The following is a 17,288-nucleotide window of genomic DNA, read 5'->3' as shown; positions in this document are numbered from 1 at the left end:
TGTTGGGAATAACATGAATGGAGTGATGATATAAGACAAGCTTTTGTAACTTGTATAAGAGACTTTTGTGACTTATAAGTGACCTTTTTCCTAGGTACCTTGGAGTTAGTCCACCACCACCCATCGTCATGATCTGCGACTTCAAGGCTTCACTTCAAGACTGGACCAATTATTCCCAGTACTACGAACACACTATCCTACGTCGGCGGCTTTTTTCTTTTCTTTTCTCTTTTCTCCTTTTTTTCCATTTCTTTCCATTTCTTCTTCTTCTTCCATGATACATGGTTGAAAAACCAGCTTCTTTTATCCATGCATCGCTGTCGTGAGAACGCTATTCGGGTATCCGTATTGCCAACGGAGGCCTCCTTCTTCTTTCTTCTCCTCCTCCCCCCTTCCCCTCGTCTTCTCTTGATCCTCTCCATTACATCTCGTAAGGGGTTGGTTCCGTAAAGATGAGATGCGGCTTTCGCTTGGCCATGTCCAAGATGGTTGCGGCAAATACTCCATTCGCCCATGCAAACCAACTCCCTGTCGGAGGCGTCAGTGTTAGCATGTGCTTCACAAAAAGCTAGCGTCAACTGGCCCACCCAAACTCACTGGTATAGGACGTCAAGTGGTTGACATTCACACTCTCATGCACCAAGCCCAGCTTGGCCGAGTTCAGGACCAGGTCGATGCATTCCTTGATCTCGTCGTCGTCATCCGAGGTCTGCGCTTGAATCAACAAACTCATCGGCCATGCGTTGAGGAGACCAACGTGAGGGCCTTCCCAATAAAGGGAGACAAACAAGTTAGCGCGAACAGGGCCCCAGTGATGCAAAATGCCAAGGGAATGGCCGCAACGTACCTCCAATGCCCCGGAATTCCCGTCCTGTCAGGTAATACGGGTTGCCCTCCTTCTCGAGGAGCATCCTCCTCGTGTTCTGGTACACCTCATTGCCGGCATCGACGAACCCCATCAGCGGCAGGGCCAACAGGGAAGGGTAGTTGGCATCGTCCATCAGGACGGACGACCCGTAGCCGTCCACCTCGTACGCGAACACGTCGCCGTACTTGCGGTGCTTCACCACGCCGTGCTCCCAGATGCCGTCCGAGATGGTCCTGCTCCACGCCCTCAGCTTGTCCGCCAGCCCTGCTGCCTTCCCGGCGCCGTCCAGCACGGCCGCCGTCCGGTTCAGCTCGACCGCCATCATGGCGTTGGCGGGCACGAAGAAGCCGAGGATGGTGGCGTCGTCGCTGGGCCGGAACGCCGACCGGACCAACCCCGTGCCCCAGTTGAGCGGGTTCCCCACGCCGTCCAGGTTGAGCGTCTCCGTGCCCGTCCGCGCCGGCCGCTGGAAGGTGTACTCGTTGCGCACGAAGCGGCCCGAGCCCGAGCCCGGGTCCGGGTCGAACGTCGACTGCGACTGCTGTTCCAGCACGCCCAGCAGCGTGTCGAGCGCCTTGAGCCACCGCGCGTGCAAAAACTCGGTCGACCCGCCCGTGTGCGCGTGCAGGTCGTTGGCCAGCGCGAGGAAGTGCGCGAGCGAGTCCAGCTCGTACTTGCACTCGAAGACGAACGACGGCTCGTAGGCCGGGTGCACGCTGTCGTCCTGCCCGTTGTGGCTCACCGGCAGGTTGCTGATCGGCGGGGGCTGGAAGGCGTTGCAGTAGGGCGACTGGATCACGTACTCGGACTGCGTGTTGATGGCGCCGAGGATCAGCTTGTAGATGGCCGGGTCCTTCTTGGCCAGCGGCTGGATCGGCGACAGCTGGTTCGTCGAGTCGCGCAGCCATTCGGCCGTGATGTCGCCCGTGACGATGAACGACTGCGGGCCTTGCCACATGCCCTCGTCCTCGTCCTCGTCCCCGCCGTAGATGCTGCGGAATGGAAACCCTGCCGCCGCCCCGGCCCCGGCCCCGGCCCCTGCGTCGGTGCCGTCGGTGTGGAATTTGATGGTGGTATCGGTTGTCGAGGGGAAGGTGTTCTCGAATAGCCTGGCGAGGTCGGGATCCTTCATGCGCGACGTGACGTCCCGAATCACTCTCTCGATCTCGTCGGAGCGGAATGTGCGGCACACGGCGTCAGGTCGTTGGAAAGGCAGCGCGAGAGGTCCTTCGCTTAGAGGAGGGCTGTACGGAGGCAGAGACGTCCGGTCGTCAGCAAAATTTGTAAGGGGAGGGAATGGAATGCATGGAAGAGGGTTGAGGTGGATGGCGCACTCACTGCGGGTGCTTGGAGTATTCGGCATAGTTGGGGCAGGCGTCCGCGTTCATGCCTGCGCCTGATGGCTCCGGCTGCTGTGCTGAAGCGTATGAGACCCAGATACCGGCCAGCGGAAGTAGCAATAATTGAAGGGAATGGTGAATAGCCATTCTGCCAGGAGAGACGGGGGGGAGGTAGGGGAGGTAGGGGAACGGCCAGTTACGGGACGAAGAGAAAGAGAGTAAAAGCAAGGTAAAAATGTTGCGACATGAAGACAATGCCAACGAGGAGGATCTGGTTAGCTCATTTACTCATTTAAGCACTGCGCAAGATATATAGAAGGATGAAGAATCGGGGGCGTTCGTTCGAGTGAAGAGTCAGATAGATGGTGAAGCGAGGAATGCGAGAAGGCGAAGCTCGGACTACGGAGTGCGAGTGCAACTGTCACGTTCGGCCTCGGTGTGCGGGGTGGGGAGCTTGAGCAGCTGAAGTACCAGGGTACGTCCACTAAAATACAGTCATTACAGTAAGGTAGTGTCAAGTAAGGTACCTTACGCAGTGCCCTGCATGACGGGATGCCGCCGCCATCGCGGCAATTGGCGGCTTACGGTGATGACATGGCAACAGGCAATACTGAATATAATGACGGAAAATATCGTATGGATATTGGACTCGGTAAGATGGAATCAAATCCTCAGCACTACTTCGTAATTACTGGGAGGACCACGAGTGCAAGCCATCTCTGTCTCTCGTGCTCCGTCCTCCGTCCTCCGTCTTCTCATTTCTTGGAGAAAAAAGACATGATGCTCCCCTGTGACCTTGCCCCAGCCTTCTTCCCCTTGGAGCTTTGACTCCCCGCCGGACTCGACGTCGAAGAGATCTTGGCCTTGGATGATGTCGGGGCTGGCGCTGGCGCTGGCGCTGACGCTGGCGTCGACGGCGTTTCGTCTTCCGAGAATGACTCCCAGCCGGGTTCCTGGATCGTGACTAGTAAAAGAGATATCATGTTAGCCATACCTGATACTGAAGCTTGCCGTACCATCTCGTGCGCGCAGACTTAGCTTACCCAGATACCCCTGACTATCCACGGTCTGCTTCTTCTTCATGACCCGACGCCTGCCGCGCCGCCGACCATCTCCAGAGGCCGAAATGATCTCCGTCGGCTCCGCTTCCCGCTTCTTCGACTTGGTCTTGGCCTCGGGCTCAGCCTCCGCTTCGGCTTCGGCTTCGGCTTCGACTTCGGGTTCCGGCGCCTCTTCAATCGGCGCGTCCTCTCCCATCTCTTCGTCTTCCTCCTTCTGCTCAGACTCCTCACCGTCGCTCTCCTCCATCATGAGCCGCAGCTCGTCTTCCCGCTGCTTCTTAGCCCTCGCAGCCGTGTCGTCCGCGACCTTCTTCGGCGCCGGGACGGCCTCGGAATCGTCCTCGCCGTCGTCCGACAAGACGGGGGTCGTCTGCTCCTCGGGTTTCGGCGTCGAGGATGCCGAGGCCGATTTGGAAGAGGCTTTGGCTACCGCCTTGGAGAAAGCGGACATGATACCGCCTGACGACGAGGAAGCGCCTCGCTTCAAGGTAGGCGGGGCAGCTTTCCTGGTCTTTGCTGGCGGTTTCTCTTCTTTGACGGCGGTGTCTTTCGGTTCTTCCTTGACCTTTGCGGCGGCCTCGGTCGGTTTCTCGGTCGTTTTCTCGGTCGTTTTCTCGGTCGGTTTCTTGGGCCCACTGCTGCTACTCGCCGGCGTGATGGCGGCTTTCTTCTCGACGGGGTTCGCAGAAGAAACAGGCGCCGCTTGGGGTCGCTTCCCGTGACGGTCTCGCTTCCTCATGTGGGCGTTGAACATGGAACCATACTGTTTACTCCGTTCCGCCGAATCCTCATGCGAATAGTCCAATACCTCTCGTGTGACATCCGACAGAAGTTGAACTTGCTACTTCTTGAGTTAGGCTGGGCACTCTAAAAGAAAAGAAGAAGAAAGAAAGAAAAAATTGAATCAAGAACAGCGCCTCGTGCACCTCACCTTTAGGGGATGAGCCGATAAACTGTAGACCTGAAACGATGTGACATGTTGGTAGGTAGACAGGACCTCTTTCAAATCTATTTATTAGCGTACACTTTCCTGAAATTGTTCTCATGCGTGGAGGGAAGATGGAGCACAACCGCTCACCTGACAATCGGTCTTGAGAAGCCAGGCTCAGAGTCTGTGTGAATACCTCTTCATCCGTATTGCCTTCGCGAGACGAACCGGACATTTCGACATCCCCATCGTCTTGCATCTCCGGCTTCTTCGTGCCATAGACGAGATATGTCGCGTGAACCTTGCCGTGGGTCATCGCATTCTGCCACCTGTGGAAGTCATAGAGCATTCTACTTGTCGGTTAATCGGCTGGGCTCTCGGGGAGTTGAGGGGGGAAGGGAAAACCATATTGACGAAACGTACGCCTTGGCAACATTGACATGCACCTTTAGCGCTCGACTGAGGGTGCGATAAGTGACCATCTTGTCCTCCGTGAAGAGGCGCTCGGCCAGATATTTCTTGTAGTCCTCCATCGTTGCGACCCGGAAAATCAACATGTAAGTCCTCTTCAGCGGCACGGAAACATGTAAAGCTTTGAGTGGGTGGTCGTGATCTGCTCAGGACAGGACAGGGGACTTGTTGCGGCGACGCGTCCCCAGAGTTACAAGGGTACCGGAACGCGTCATCACGTGACCCTGTTTAATTGATCCGGAGCAATTTGACAGGGCGACCCCTGTACCAGCATCGTGACGCCCGACGCGACGACCCGACTGGAAGAAACTCGAAACGTGTGGCTTATTTCTTTTGGTTTGTCTTGTGGCCGTTTTCGCGTGTTTCGACGTTACACTTCAACTGCCAACTAATTACCTTATACCTTAGCTACCCATACATACAATCATACAATTGCTCCCCCGTCTTGGACCTCACCCTTATTCCTCGTCGCGATGGCGACCGAATTCATCGACGTCCCCGACTCGACCGACTGGCTCTCAACGCCCCTATCCGGTCTCGCCGTCGTCGAAGCATCCCTTCGCTGCCAAGTCTGCAAAGACTTCTACCGGACGCCCATGCTGACCTCGTGCTGCCACACCTTCTGCTCTCTCTGCATCCGCCATGCCCTCGCCAACGACGGCCGCTGCCCGCTCTGCCGCTCCGCCGACCAGGAGTCGAAGCTGCGCAACAACTGGTCCATGGACGAGGTGGTCGAGTCTTTCGCCAAGACACGCAAAGCTATTCTCGACTTTGCGCGGGCCCGTCCGTCACCGGATGGGAAATCGTCTCCGAAGCGGAAAATGGCCGATCGGGAGGGCGATGTTGTTGTCGTCGTTGAAGAGCCTGCGACCAAGAGGCGGAGGCTGCGGAGCTCTGCCAGGCTAAGCAGCGCCAAGGCTAGGGATACCCTGGAGGCTGTGCCGTCGTCGGTGGAAGAAATACTTATTCGCGATTCGGATGATGAGGTCGAGGGCGAGGAGGATGAGGATGAGGATGAACAGGACGATGCCTATGGTACGCGACCAAGTGCCAAAAATAACCCCCCCCTTCCCCCCCCCTTCTAACCCTTCCTAGAACCAGAACCCGACGACGGCCTTGTCCCCTGCCCCATATGCCAAGCCCGCATGAAGCAATGGCAAGTCTTCAAACACCTCGACACCTGCACGGGACCACCCGACCGTACCTCCTCCACCAGCAGAAGCAGACCCAACGGCCAAATGAGCAGCCATAACAACACCCACATCTCCGCCGCCCTCCTCTCCACACGCCAACCACCACCACCAACCAAACGGCCCGAGCGCCTCCCGGCCCTGAACTACTCGATCCTCAAAGATCAAGCGCTGCGCAAGAAGATGGCCGAGCTGGGCCTCTCCACCACGGGGTCCCGCCAGCTCCTCGAGCGGCGCCACAAGGAATGGATCACCCTCTGGAACGCCAACTGCGACTCGTCGCGCCCCAAGCGCCGTGCCGAGCTCCTGCACGACCTCGACGTCTGGGAGCGCACCCAGGGCGGCAAGGCGGCGGCGGCGGCGGCGACGTTTGGCGGCAACGGCGGCGCGAGGGCCGTGGCGGTGAGGGACAAGGACTTTGACGCCGCGGCGTGGGCGAGCAAGCACGATACCAGCTTTCGGGACTTGGTCGCCAATGCGAGGAGGAGTAGGGACGCGGTGGACGTGAAGCAGGACAGGGAGGAAGAAAAGAACAAGGGCCGCGAAAAGGAAGAAGAAGAAGAAAAAGAAAAAGAAGAAGAAAAAGCTGGACAGAAAGTTGTTGCCATGGTTGCGGGCGATGCTAGCGAACCTAGTCCGTCAGGGGAGCGAAAAGAGGCCTCTCTAAGTGGTCCAAAGACTGAGGGCGTCTGGCCACCGTCAACGCCACCACCGCCATCAACGCCGTCGCCCAAACCCAACGTTCCCTTGCAGGGTGGCGCTCAAAAGACATTGCCTCCTCTAACAGGAGAAACGAGCAGTCGGGAAATGCAGAATCAGACAGGGGCATAGGGCACGACAACTTGAGGTTGGAAATTCAGGCTCACAGCATTATTTCATTCATGGCATGGCATGCGTGCGTGCGTGCGGGGGACAACCAGTCCAATTTCAGTGGGATGTTGGCTACAAACGGGTTTTGGGGTTAGGCTAGAAGTTCTAGTTGGATGACGGCATAGCATTTGCCCATGTATGAAGCCCTTGTTGGATATATATATATAAAGGGAGAAAGAGCAAATATACCCCCCATGCGCCTTCTATTCCCGTGGCACTTAGTTGGGGAGGGCAGAAAGCATCGTCAATATTATTCTGCCGCCCGAATTCAAGCCTGTTGTGGCTTCTCTTCCAGAGCCATCTCCATCAACCGTTCTGCCGCCTCGGTCGTAGGCGTGACCGGCCGGAGCTTCTGTCTCTCGCTCTCCCTCTCCCTCTCTTTTCCCGCGGTATCGACCGGCACAATACCAGCCTCGTCCAACCTCTTCTGCATCTCCTCGGCCTCCCGCTCCTGCTCGGCAAGTTCCATCGCGCGCAGCTCGGCATCGACCTCGGCCTCATCCACAGCCTCCACGCTACTCGCGGCCTCCTCCTCGAGGATCCTAGCCACCTCGTCCGTCTCGGCAACCTGCTCCCTCAGCGCCTCGACGGCGCCCTCGACGCGCGCCACGCCGCCGACCTCCCGGTTCAGCGCCGCCAGGGCCCCGGCGCTGGACTCCATCACCCGCACCATCTGCGCCTGGTCCCGCGCCTGCTCCAGCTTGCCCGCCACGTCCTCGAGCTGGCCCAGCGCCGCGCCGCGCCGTTTCAGCGCCTCCTCGGCCGCCCGTTTCCGGCGGAGCAGCCCCAACGCCGTGGCGTGGCTGCTGCCCCGTCCCGCCGCGACGGCCGCCTTGGCTTCGGCCGTCAGCTCGTCGACGCGTGCGCCGAGGAGCGCCGTCTGGTGCCGTAGGTCGGCCATGAGGGTTCGCAGTTCCGCGACGGCCTCGTCCTCTGCCGTGATGGTTGGTTCTTCGGTCGCGTCCGCCCCGCCGCGGATGCGGACCGTGCGCCCGTCGCTGGCAATGAGCCCCTTATCCCTCTCTAAAAACCGGAGGAGCACGTCCGTGTCTGTCCCCGATAGCGATGGGGGGGCCAGCACCGAGTGCTGCTGCTGCTGGGCAAGCATCTCGCGGGCAAAGTCGCGGCGGTTGAATGTTCGTTCGAAGCGCGAGTCGCTTCTTCGTGCGGCGATGTTCTCCGCTATGGCTACCGCCGCCTTTTCTACGTTGGCGAGAATGACGAAGTGGCCCTTTGGTATGGTGTCCTCCCGCGTCGTCGAGGGCGCGCCAAAACCGAGCTGACGGACCGCCCAGGCGGCGGCACGCCAGGGTACGTTGCTCCAACCCCCACCCGTGTGATATATGCTTCCTTGCCTGCCGAGGAAATCTTGCAAGGGGAACAGAGCGCCGTTGTCGACGGAGTCACGGATGACGGTGCCGAGGGCTAGCGGGCGGCCGAACTGGCGAGATTCCAACTTTGCGGGGAGTTTTGGGTCGCAATCGAGGACTAGGCGCTGTGAGGATGATGGGGAGGACGACGAGGCTGCGGTGGGGAGGGCGGAGATCTGGCCATCCCAAGCAAGACGGGCGAGAGCCGAGTGCCAGGCCGTGACATTAGCCGAGTAGCCATCTGGGTTGAGGACTTTCTGGGTGCGAAAGTCGGAGTAGAGGGCGGGAAGGCGAGCTCGGCGGAACGAAGGGTCGTTCTGGGCGAGATAATCGGCAAGCTCGCCCATGATAGAGAGTGGGACAGTATATTAATTGTGCAGAGAGGCTTTCGACTGCCCTCCCTCGTCCTTCTTTGAGGTCCCAAGAACGAAGAAAACTCGGTATAATATGGAGGAAAGATGGATCGTCGATCGAGTGAGGAAGTCTGAATTTGTTCGGTCGAAGCGGTCTAGATTGAAAGTCTTCCTCTAGGGTAAAGAAACGAACGTGTCTGCAGACGACTATGCTACTGTTTGAGTGCGAGTTGAGGCTCGTGTATATGGAGGAGAGAGACCAGTGCCTGCCTTTGTGAAGAGTCGAGTGTTTTTCTTTGCAGGCGAGCAGGCAGCTTCCAGCTTAGACCAGGCAGCTCACGGCGGGTGATGAGTTGATATCAGGCTCTTATCAGCGCGTCAAAGAGACCAAGATACCCCTGTACCCCCTGTAAGTTACTTCCCGTACTCCCCTGTACGCTGCCCCAATAAGATGACCTCACCGTGCAGACCCACCCCCACTGAGGTATCTTACATACCTATGGTAAGGCACCTACATGCAGTACGTACCACTGTACGTGTACATAGATACACAGCTTAGGTAAGGTACAGGTAGGTACCTATAGGCCTTCCAACGGGCGAGCCCCTTAAACAAGGAGACGAAGCCAGCAACAGGCTGCTGCTTGCTAGGTGCTGTCTTCTCAGTTTCCCACCGAGAAAAGAGGAAAACATCAACACAGCCCAAGGTGAAGACCTGTCACTGGCTACAGGCGGCATATTAGTTATGTATGGTTTATACATGTGGTGGTTCTTCTCCGGACCGTCCTTCTGTTGATTAAGATCCCCATCTTCTACTTACACACGTACACTCCCAACCGTCCCTGTATCACCAACAGCCTCATCCAAAATCATCCTGTGCTGAATTCGGCTTCTCTCCCGCCTCCTTGTCTCCCGGTATAGTGGGCCTTTCATGTAGGGGAGCCGTCTCGAGGCTCGCTGCGGCTGCGACAACACCGCTCATCCTCCTCGTCCGAACCGTCGCCGCCTCACCCCCATCCAGGGCCTCGCTCTCCTCATCCACCTCCGACTCCTCGTCCTCGTCAGCCTCCGATGTGCTCCCCTGCAGGCCGTCTCCGTTGCCGTTGCCGTTGCCGTTGCCGTTGCCGTTGCCGTTCCGCGGCGGTTCTACACCTTCGTCCACTTGCTGCTGTAGTCCCCGTGTGAACTCGGCCGCCAGAGCGAACCCCACCACGCCGTCCTCATACCCCAAATCCGAGTACAGCCGCTGCGCCTCGTTAAGACACCGCTGCGCCTGGATGAATTTCGACTGCTTGACCCACGCCTCCGCCCCGAGCACCGCCCAGAACCCGGCCTTGCGCGCCCGTGACCCCCACGCCAGGGTGCTGCCGCCCCCCAGCCCGACGACCTTGGACGCGTAGCAGATGGCCAGCCGCTCCTTCAGCAACGCGTCCGCAATCGGCCCCGGTATCCTCGACTCCAGGAGCCGGGACGCCCACTTGGCCGCGTTGTCAATACTGCGCCCGCCTTGGAGACGCAGCAGCTCGAACCCCAGCGTGAGGGACCGGAGCGCCCCCAGGGGCGCGCCGCACCGCGTGTGGTACGAGTAGAACGCCGATTCGAGCATTTGGTCCAGCGCCTCGGCCCGCGATTTGGACGCCGCGTTCTGCGCCACCATGAGCAGGCTGACCGCCGCCATCTCGTTGGTCGCCGCGTGGTACTTCCACGCCTTGGCGTCGCCAAAGTCGGACCGCAGGAGGTCGTACGTCGACTGCGCCAGCTTCCAGTCGCGCAGCATGAAGGCGTAGTCGGCCAGCTTGCGCATGATGGCCTCCGAGCTGTCGGCCGGGTAGTACCCCAGGCTCTCGAAGCCGTGGTTGGCGCCCGCCGCGCCGCCGCCGCCGCCGCCGCCGCCGACCAGGGACGACCGCGAGCTGGCCCCGAAGCCGCCCCACTTCCGCGACAGGTTCATGAACCGCCCGGCGAGACCGCGCCGCCGGGACGCTACCTGGTCATTCCAGATCGACACGTGCCGCTCCATCGTGGGGATGATGGACTGCGTCACCATCTCGCGCACAAACGTGCGGATGGCCGTGGCGTCCGATTCGAAGATGTGCCTTGTGGGGTCCTCGAAATCCTCGTCGTCTTCGCTCTTGTGGAGATCCGCCAGCTCCTCTTCGGCCGTCATCCAGTCGCTCCTGGGAAGCGGTATGCTGTCGTCGTCTGTCTCTGCGCTCTGGCTGCTCCGCAGGCGGAGGAGATGGCAGTGCAGTCCCAAATGCCGCTTCATCTGTTCGAACAGGGAGAGAGATCTCGTGATGTCGTCGCGCTCCTCGTCGTGCACCAGCACGTAGAACCGGAGATACTCGCCATCCACCCAGTCGGGCAGCTTCTTGTCGCCCTGCCGGGTCTCGTTGTAGAGCATGCGTAGTTCCTCTATCGGCGACTTGCTGCGCGAGCTGATGGCGATGACGCACGCCACCGGGTGGGAAAACGTCTCGTGCGGCGAGACGGGGATCCCAGACAAGAGCCGACGGAGGTAGAGCGAGTAGTACGGAGAAGTGGCATCGATATCCAAGCCCCGTCTCGTGAAGAGCTGTCCCTGGTGCATATTAAACACGGAGTGCTCTGCATATAGGAGATGACGGTCTACGACCGACTCGACGGCTTCCAGCCTTTGCTTCTCCTTGGCCGCATTTTCGGACAGCCCATCAGCGGTTGCGGTTGTGGTTGCAGCAGCACTGGGAATCGAATCAGGTCCCTGAAGATTCTCCCCCAAACGTACAAACCGGATGGCGAAATCCTCCCACGTCCGACTCGACCCATTGCCGTCTCGAATGGTCACCTTACCCTGCACTTTCTCCCCAAACGGACGAAGAAGCTCCCACAGCCCATTCCGGAAGCCTTTCTCCCTGGCAAACTCGGCCGTGTCTTCCGAGGTGTAGATGGCGACGTGCGGGACGTACGCCTTGACCAGCAGGTTGAGAGGGTCGCCGGGGTTATCGGCAGCACTCTCAAGGAGCGACTTGGTGCCGGTTCCTCCTCCGCCGAGTACGGACCCCGTAAGGCTCCTGGCCGGAGAGCCGCGTCCCGAGGGTGATATGGACCTCGAACCGGGGGGTGTCTGCGTCGATGCGAAGAGGGGGGCGGCGGACGGGTTCCGTCTTCGGTACGGCAACGTGACTTCGGACTGCGAGAGCGGTCGGCCTTCCGGGACGGACACCTTGGAGGGCCTCACGGCGGGGTGTGCCGCTGGCAAGGTCTGCAGCGAGGCGGAGGGCGAAGCATCTCGAGATGGGGACTGCATGAAGAGGAGGAGTTGGTGGCGCGTGGCCCGATTTTGACCATGCACCCTAGGGGGGGCGAGGGCACAGCAGCCAGTCACTGGGGCTTTTTTTCAAGGAGCAGAGAGTGCCGAGACGAGCTGTTCAGCCAGTATTGGCTAGGTCGAAACTAGGTAGGGTTGTATCACGAACTGTATGTAACTTATGCTTCTCTGACGGTCGGCTTGTGTATCTGGTGGTTGCTCATCGGGTGCTGAGGTGCTGGTGCTGATGCGAGATTCGGAGGGCAGAGAATGAAAGAGCCAAAACCCAGAAGATTCGAGAAAACCTTCAGCTTTGCATGGGAAGGAGGCCGATCAAACACCCGAGCCAGGTAGTGGGCATGCTTTGTTGGCTTGGGTAAAGGCAGACGGAGAAAGGAGAGAGGGACGGTCGACCATGATCATGTTTGAGGTTCAACCTACCAGTTGTACTCCGTATACGCAACGAGTAGCCTTCGTAGTCTGACTTACATAAGCATTTTTCTTCGGATATCTTCATGTTTTATCGCCAAGAAACCGTCGTCCGTGGCAAGCCGGATACAGGGATATACAGCTCTACAGCTCTTTTTAATGCATACGACAGACCACAGTCCTGGGAGCTTCCTGGTCCTGTCGTCACTTCAGAACGGCAGAACGACAGCTTCGGCGACCAACTTCATTCTTATCCTTTCTGATCGACTTTTTTATCACACCTAGACACGCCAACACTGCCTACATAGCACAAGCAACCTTCGCAATGCCGTCCGACCTCTCATCATTCCTAGCCACGCGCTACCTTGTAGCAGACCCCAAACCATCCAAGAAGCGAAAACGCAAGCAAGCAACCGACGGCCTCATCATCGCCGACGACGACGACTCCTGGGCCAACCCCTCTTCCTCCAGACAAGACAACGACGACTCCACACTCGATGGCTCCGTCACAGTCTCCGGCACGAGCGCCGACTTTCGTCGCAGCAAAAAATCCAACTGGAAATCTCTCAACGGCCAATCGACCACCACCGCCACCACCACCACCACCACCACAAGAACACCAGCTACAGACAGCGACGCAGCAGCAGCAAACGCAATCCTAGCCTCCGCCGCCGCCGAATCCTCCGCCGCGCACGACGCCGACGACGAACTCCCCACCATAGCCCACGACGGCGGCGGCGACCCCTCCGTCGTCAAAATGAGCGACGGCACCCACGCAGGCCTGCAGTCCGCCGCCTCCGTCGCCGCCCAGCTGCGCAAGCGCCGCGAAGCCGAAGAAGCCGAGTTCACCGCCCTGCGCAAGAAAAAAACCAGCAAGAAAAACGAAGGAAAGGAGGAAGAAGAGGAAGAAGAAGAGACTGTCTACCGCGACGCCACGGGCCGTCGTGTCGACGTCGCCATGAAACGCGCCGAGGCGAGGCGGATGGCTGCCGAGCAGGAGGAGCGCGACCGCGAGAGGCAGGCCAAGACGACGGCGCGTGGTGACGTCCAGGCTGCCGAGGCGCGGGCGAGGAGGGAGGCGCTCGAGGAGGCCAAGACTATGACCTTCGCCCGGACGGCGGACGATGAGGAGATGAACCGCGAGATGAAGGACAGGCAGAGGTGGAATGACCCCATGGCGCAGTTTATGGATACCGCTGACAGTGGTGGTGGCGCTGGCGATGGCGGGGGAAAGAGCAAGAAAGGGAAGGGCAGGAGGCCGGTGTATACTGGCGCCGCGCCGCCGAACCGCTATGGGATTCGGCCCGGGTACCGGTGGGATGGCGTTGACAGGAGTAACGGCTTCGAAGGGGAGCGCTTCAAGGCCATTAACCGGAGGGAGAGGAACAAGGGCCTGGACTACGCATGGCAGATGGACGAGTAAAGGGACGGGAGCTAAAGCGTTGCTACCAAAACCGGGCCGCTTTGTATTTATGATTATATAGCCTAAGGTATCATGGCAAAGAGAACCCCAAAAAAGAAAGACCCCCCCCCGATTGATCTTGGATCTTTACTCCCTGCGGCGGATGAGCCGGTCTTGGCCCATAACACCATGCTGCTTGACAAGTTGGATCCAATCCGCCCTGGACGTCTGACTGGGACCAGCGCCAATACGGCCGTGAAAGATCCTCTGAAGCTCTCCTGCCGTTATGCCTCCGGGCAGCGGCGGAAGCGCCTGAATCAGTTCCCAAGCCTCGATCGGGCCGGCATTGGTGGGCGACCCAGCACGAGATCCTGACGCTGGCGGCGAGGCAGCTGTTCGTGGGTGGCCAGGTTAGCATTTTGGCTAGTTAATTTTCCACCATAGATGGGGAAGAAGGAGCAAACAAAGGTACACAGGGAGAACATACCAGAGGTGGCAGGGGCCGGACTTCCGGCGCGAGAACCGGTCGGGGTGGCCTTGGGTCCGCCGCTCACAAGCTTGAGCTTCTTCTTCTTCTGCTGCTGGCCGTCCGACATTTCTCCGCCCGTCGCTTCCCCGTCACTCGTCGACGTCAGGCCCGATCTCGGCTTCTGACCCGCGGCCGCCCCGGGAGGCAAGGGGGTGCCGGAACGGCTGGGCTGCACAGAGGTGCCCGTGGCTTTCTTCTGCTTCTTCTTCCGCGACGGCTCGGTTTCGCTCGACTCGGACAAGTCGGGAGAGCCAGGCCGCTTCAACGACTTGCCCTTCTTCAACGCTTCCGTCTGCTTGTGCTTGCCCGAGGGCGTCAGGCTCCCCTTGGGAGCGCCGGGAGTCGACACGCCCTTGTCCTTTGCAGCCTTGGTCTCCTGTTTGGAGCTAGTGGGGGGCTCCTGGCTTCCTCCTGGTTTCTCGTCGTCCTTCTTGACCTCGTCACCCTGTTTATCGGTTTTGTCGCCTTTTTCTTTCTCGTCGTCGGAGTCGTCTTCACTCTTTTTTTTTTCCCCCGGCTGTTAGCATGGCAGTTCCTAAGGTGGGGAAGAAAAAGAAAGAAGAAAAAAAGAAGAAGAAAGAGAAATCTCATATGATGGCCCTTACCGAAGAAGTCTCAAACGGATCGTAGCCACTGTCGGAATCACTTTTGTAGATGGTCTCCTTCTCGCGCTTGATCAGGGCCTTGGTCATCTCCTTGCCCTCTCTCCGCCTGGCCTCTTCCTCGAGGCGCGACTCCAGCTCCTCCTTGTCGACCTTGCCCTCGTCGGCGTCGCCGAAGAGGTTGGCGCCGAGCTGCTCGCGGCGGATGCGGTCGACGGCGTGCTTCTGGTCCTCGTCCTGGTCGGCCTCGAAGCCCGGGTTCTCGTCGTCGTCCTGGAACTCGTCGCCTTCGTAGTCGAGCTGGTCGTGGTCGAACAGCTCCTCGCGCGAGACGCCGCGGAAGGTGGTGCTCTCGGTCTTGACGCGCGCGGGGCCGCGGAAGTACTGCCTGGTGTCCTCCATCTCCTTCTGCTGCCTCTCCTTCTCCTTGTCCTGCATGTACCAGCGCGACACGCCGGCCTGCTTCTTCATCAGGGCCTCGGCTTCCTCCAGCTTCATGGTGGTGAAGTTGGGTTTGGCCGTAAACTTGTACCATTTCTCGAGGGGCACCATGGCGAACTTGCCGTCGTTGGTGGCCACGAGGCACACGGTGGTTTCCGACAGGGGGGCAACGTAGGAGCCGACCCACACGTTCTTGCCATCGGCATCCTCGAGGTGCCAGGGCAGCGACTCCTCGTAGCGCAGCTCCCGCTGCTTCCGCTCCTGTTCGGTTCGCGGGGCGCGGTGGAACTGGACGCTGCGCTCCTCCGGCTTGGGCTGCTTCGCCTTGGGGGCGGCGTTGGGGTCTTTGATGGCCGGGGCACTCTTGGCGGCTTCCATGGCTCTCCAGGCTTCTTTTTCGGCCTTGATCTTCGCAATCCTCTCGACTTCCTTCTCGTCTTCGGGGGCCGGCTCCGGGTCGGGTGGAAGCTCGGCCTCCTTGGGCTCCCGGCCGGGGGCAGGCTGGCGAGGATCTCGGCGCTGCAAGGTGACGGGTCGCGTGAAGTCGTCTTTATTGGTGGGATCGACGGGCTTCTTCTCGGGGCCCATCTTGGAGGTGGAGAATCGCATGGCGTGGTAGCGAAGGCCCTCGCTCAAGTTGCGCTTGGAGGTGACAATCTTCCACTCGCGGCCGCCGGGGGGTAGGGGCTCCGACCAGCCACCATTAGCAGCTGTCTTGGAGCGGTGTCCTGCGATGCTGGACAGGAGGGACGTGGTCGGGTCGACGGAGGTCGCGGCGCTCGATGTAGCCGTGGCCGTGGCCGTGGCCGTGGCCGCAGCAGCAGCGCGGCCAGGCGGTTGAGGAGGGCGAGCAGCACCAGATGCACCTGGTACGGGTTTAACATTCGGGCGGGTCGCATTGTTGTTGTTCTTTGGTTGGGGCCTCTTGCGAGCGACCAGAGGATCGGCGGTTCGGGGACGTCGCCTAATGGGAGGAGGTCGAGGCGGAGCGGCAGGGTTTGTACTGGAGGTCGGGTTAGGGTTCGGGGCCTGCCCGTTTGGCGGGCCGGATGGTGGCGCGCTCATGGTGTTTCGTAGTAAAGTTGGAAGACGTCTTTGGGAGAATGCGCGTCAAGGGGATAAGATGAAATGAGGTGTCGTTGTGGGCAGGAGACGCAGCGACGAAGAAGATGAATAGACCTCGGAAGCCGCCAAGCGAAGGGGGGGAAAAAAGCGAAAAAGGAAAAAAAATTGGGTATGTCAGAGAACCGGGCGTAGAGAGGTAGGGATAATGGAAAATAAAGAGGAAGACAGGCAGGGCATCAAGCGAGGCCCTGGATATCAACCTTCTGATGTGTGAAAGGATATTATCGTAGGCGTTGCATGACACGAGAAGGAAACGGGAAACCACTTTGGGGTTGCTGTTGCTGCTGTTTGCTGCGTTTTGCGCTTCCAATGGCCTGACGTATCCGCGTTGCGACGACGAAAAAGCGAATAGGCAATTGTTACGTTACTGGTGCTGTTACTGTTGCTGCTGGGGGAGAGAGAGAGAGATGATATAACAGAGGAGGTAATAATTTAATAATTACCGAGTAGGAGAGAGAAGTAGGAGTTGCACAACGGGCAGATGGGCGAGGGGAATTGGGGAAGGCGTATCTTTTGGGCTACCTACCTTAGGTAAACCTTGGCTCCCTTGACAAAAAAGCCCACACTGTGTACTCTTGTTATCCAGCACACTGCACAAAGGATGATACGGTATAATTAAGGTACGTACTTAATTAAGTAGGGACACCCATTGCCCAGTGTCATTATCAGGCTGTCTCATACGGTCCATTGACTCCAACCCTCATTCATTAGTAATCACTTAATCTGGACCTCAAATGCTCAAATCAACATGACCAAATCAGCATCACGTCATTGCTTCAAGTGCCCGAAAACAGTTAATAAAACAGAATCAAACACGGACACGATCCTATCAGTCTAGGTACCTTACCTAAGGTAGGTAGCAGAGCATCACATACAACGTATACAGCCAAACCCTGGATACAAAGCCATTTTTTTTTTGGGAAGGCCATGCATTGCTTCCAAGGTCTTTTCCTCTTACTAGGTACCAAGACATCTTGCAGCGACGGCTTTCAGGCTCCTAGGTAGTCATAGGGAACAGCTTGGAAT

General features: G+C 58.8%; 7 protein-coding genes across 7 annotated transcripts; 2 read left to right on the top strand and 5 right to left on the bottom strand.

Annotated features, from left to right (window-relative positions):
- Position 1: 1 nt before the first annotated feature.
- On the bottom strand, positions 2–2,427 carry SODALDRAFT_326041 (Six-hairpin glycosidase-like protein). The gene is made up of 4 exons (XM_028610063.1): positions 2,207–2,427; positions 848–2,112; positions 598–765; positions 2–528 (listed from the first exon to the last, which is right to left on the bottom strand). The coding sequence occupies exons 1-4, from the start codon at positions 2,353–2,355 to the stop codon at positions 422–424; spliced, it is 1,689 nt and encodes a 562-aa protein (XP_028469660.1). The 5' UTR covers positions 2,356–2,427; the 3' UTR covers positions 2–421.
- Positions 2,428–2,853: 426 nt separating this feature from the next.
- Positions 2,854–4,799, bottom strand: SODALDRAFT_347001 (hypothetical protein). The gene is made up of 5 exons (XM_028613279.1): positions 4,621–4,799; positions 4,348–4,547; positions 4,201–4,268; positions 3,252–4,110; positions 2,854–3,172 (listed from the first exon to the last, which is right to left on the bottom strand). Exons 1-5 carry the CDS (start codon positions 4,752–4,754, stop codon positions 2,964–2,966), a joined length of 1,470 nt encoding a protein of 489 aa, XP_028469659.1. The 5' UTR covers positions 4,755–4,799; the 3' UTR covers positions 2,854–2,963.
- A 157-nt stretch (positions 4,800–4,956) lies between these two features.
- Positions 4,957–6,926, top strand: SODALDRAFT_326039 (DNA repair protein rad18). Its single transcript, XM_028610062.1, has 2 exons — positions 4,957–5,703; positions 5,764–6,926. The coding sequence occupies exons 1-2, from the start codon at positions 5,142–5,144 to the stop codon at positions 6,687–6,689; spliced, it is 1,488 nt and encodes a 495-aa protein (XP_028469658.1). The 5' UTR covers positions 4,957–5,141; the 3' UTR covers positions 6,690–6,926.
- Positions 6,767–8,787, bottom strand: SODALDRAFT_326038 (hypothetical protein). Its single transcript, XM_028610061.1, has one exon. It carries the CDS (start codon positions 8,443–8,445, stop codon positions 6,997–6,999), a length of 1,449 nt encoding a protein of 482 aa, XP_028469657.1. The 5' UTR covers positions 8,446–8,787; the 3' UTR covers positions 6,767–6,996.
- Positions 8,788–9,230: 443 nt separating this feature from the next.
- SODALDRAFT_326037 (hypothetical protein) lies at positions 9,231–12,151 on the bottom strand. Its single transcript, XM_028610060.1, has one exon. It carries the CDS (start codon positions 11,732–11,734, stop codon positions 9,308–9,310), a length of 2,427 nt encoding a protein of 808 aa, XP_028469656.1. The 5' UTR covers positions 11,735–12,151; the 3' UTR covers positions 9,231–9,307.
- A 98-nt stretch (positions 12,152–12,249) lies between these two features.
- On the top strand, positions 12,250–13,705 carry SODALDRAFT_374262 (hypothetical protein; the record flags this gene model as incomplete). The annotated part of the gene is made up of 2 exons (XM_028614661.1): positions 12,250–12,277; positions 12,343–13,705. The coding sequence occupies 2 exons, from the start codon at positions 12,250–12,252 to the stop codon at positions 13,584–13,586; spliced, it is 1,272 nt and encodes a 423-aa protein (XP_028469655.1). The 3' UTR covers positions 13,587–13,705.
- Positions 13,650–16,411, bottom strand: SODALDRAFT_1550 (hypothetical protein). Its single transcript, XM_028606891.1, has 3 exons — positions 14,700–16,411; positions 14,053–14,605; positions 13,650–13,957 (listed from the first exon to the last, which is right to left on the bottom strand). Exons 1-3 carry the CDS (start codon positions 16,200–16,202, stop codon positions 13,713–13,715), a joined length of 2,301 nt encoding a protein of 766 aa, XP_028469654.1. The 5' UTR covers positions 16,203–16,411; the 3' UTR covers positions 13,650–13,712.
- Positions 16,412–17,288: the final 877 nt, after the last annotated feature.

This window comes from Sodiomyces alkalinus (genome assembly GCF_003711515.1).
Source record: "Sodiomyces alkalinus F11 unplaced genomic scaffold SODALscaffold_1, whole genome shotgun sequence".
NCBI classification, from domain to species: domain Eukaryota; kingdom Fungi; phylum Ascomycota; class Sordariomycetes; order Glomerellales; family Plectosphaerellaceae; genus Sodiomyces; species Sodiomyces alkalinus.
The sequence above is the reverse complement of the archived record's forward strand: the minus strand, read 5'-3'. Positions and strand labels throughout refer to the sequence as shown.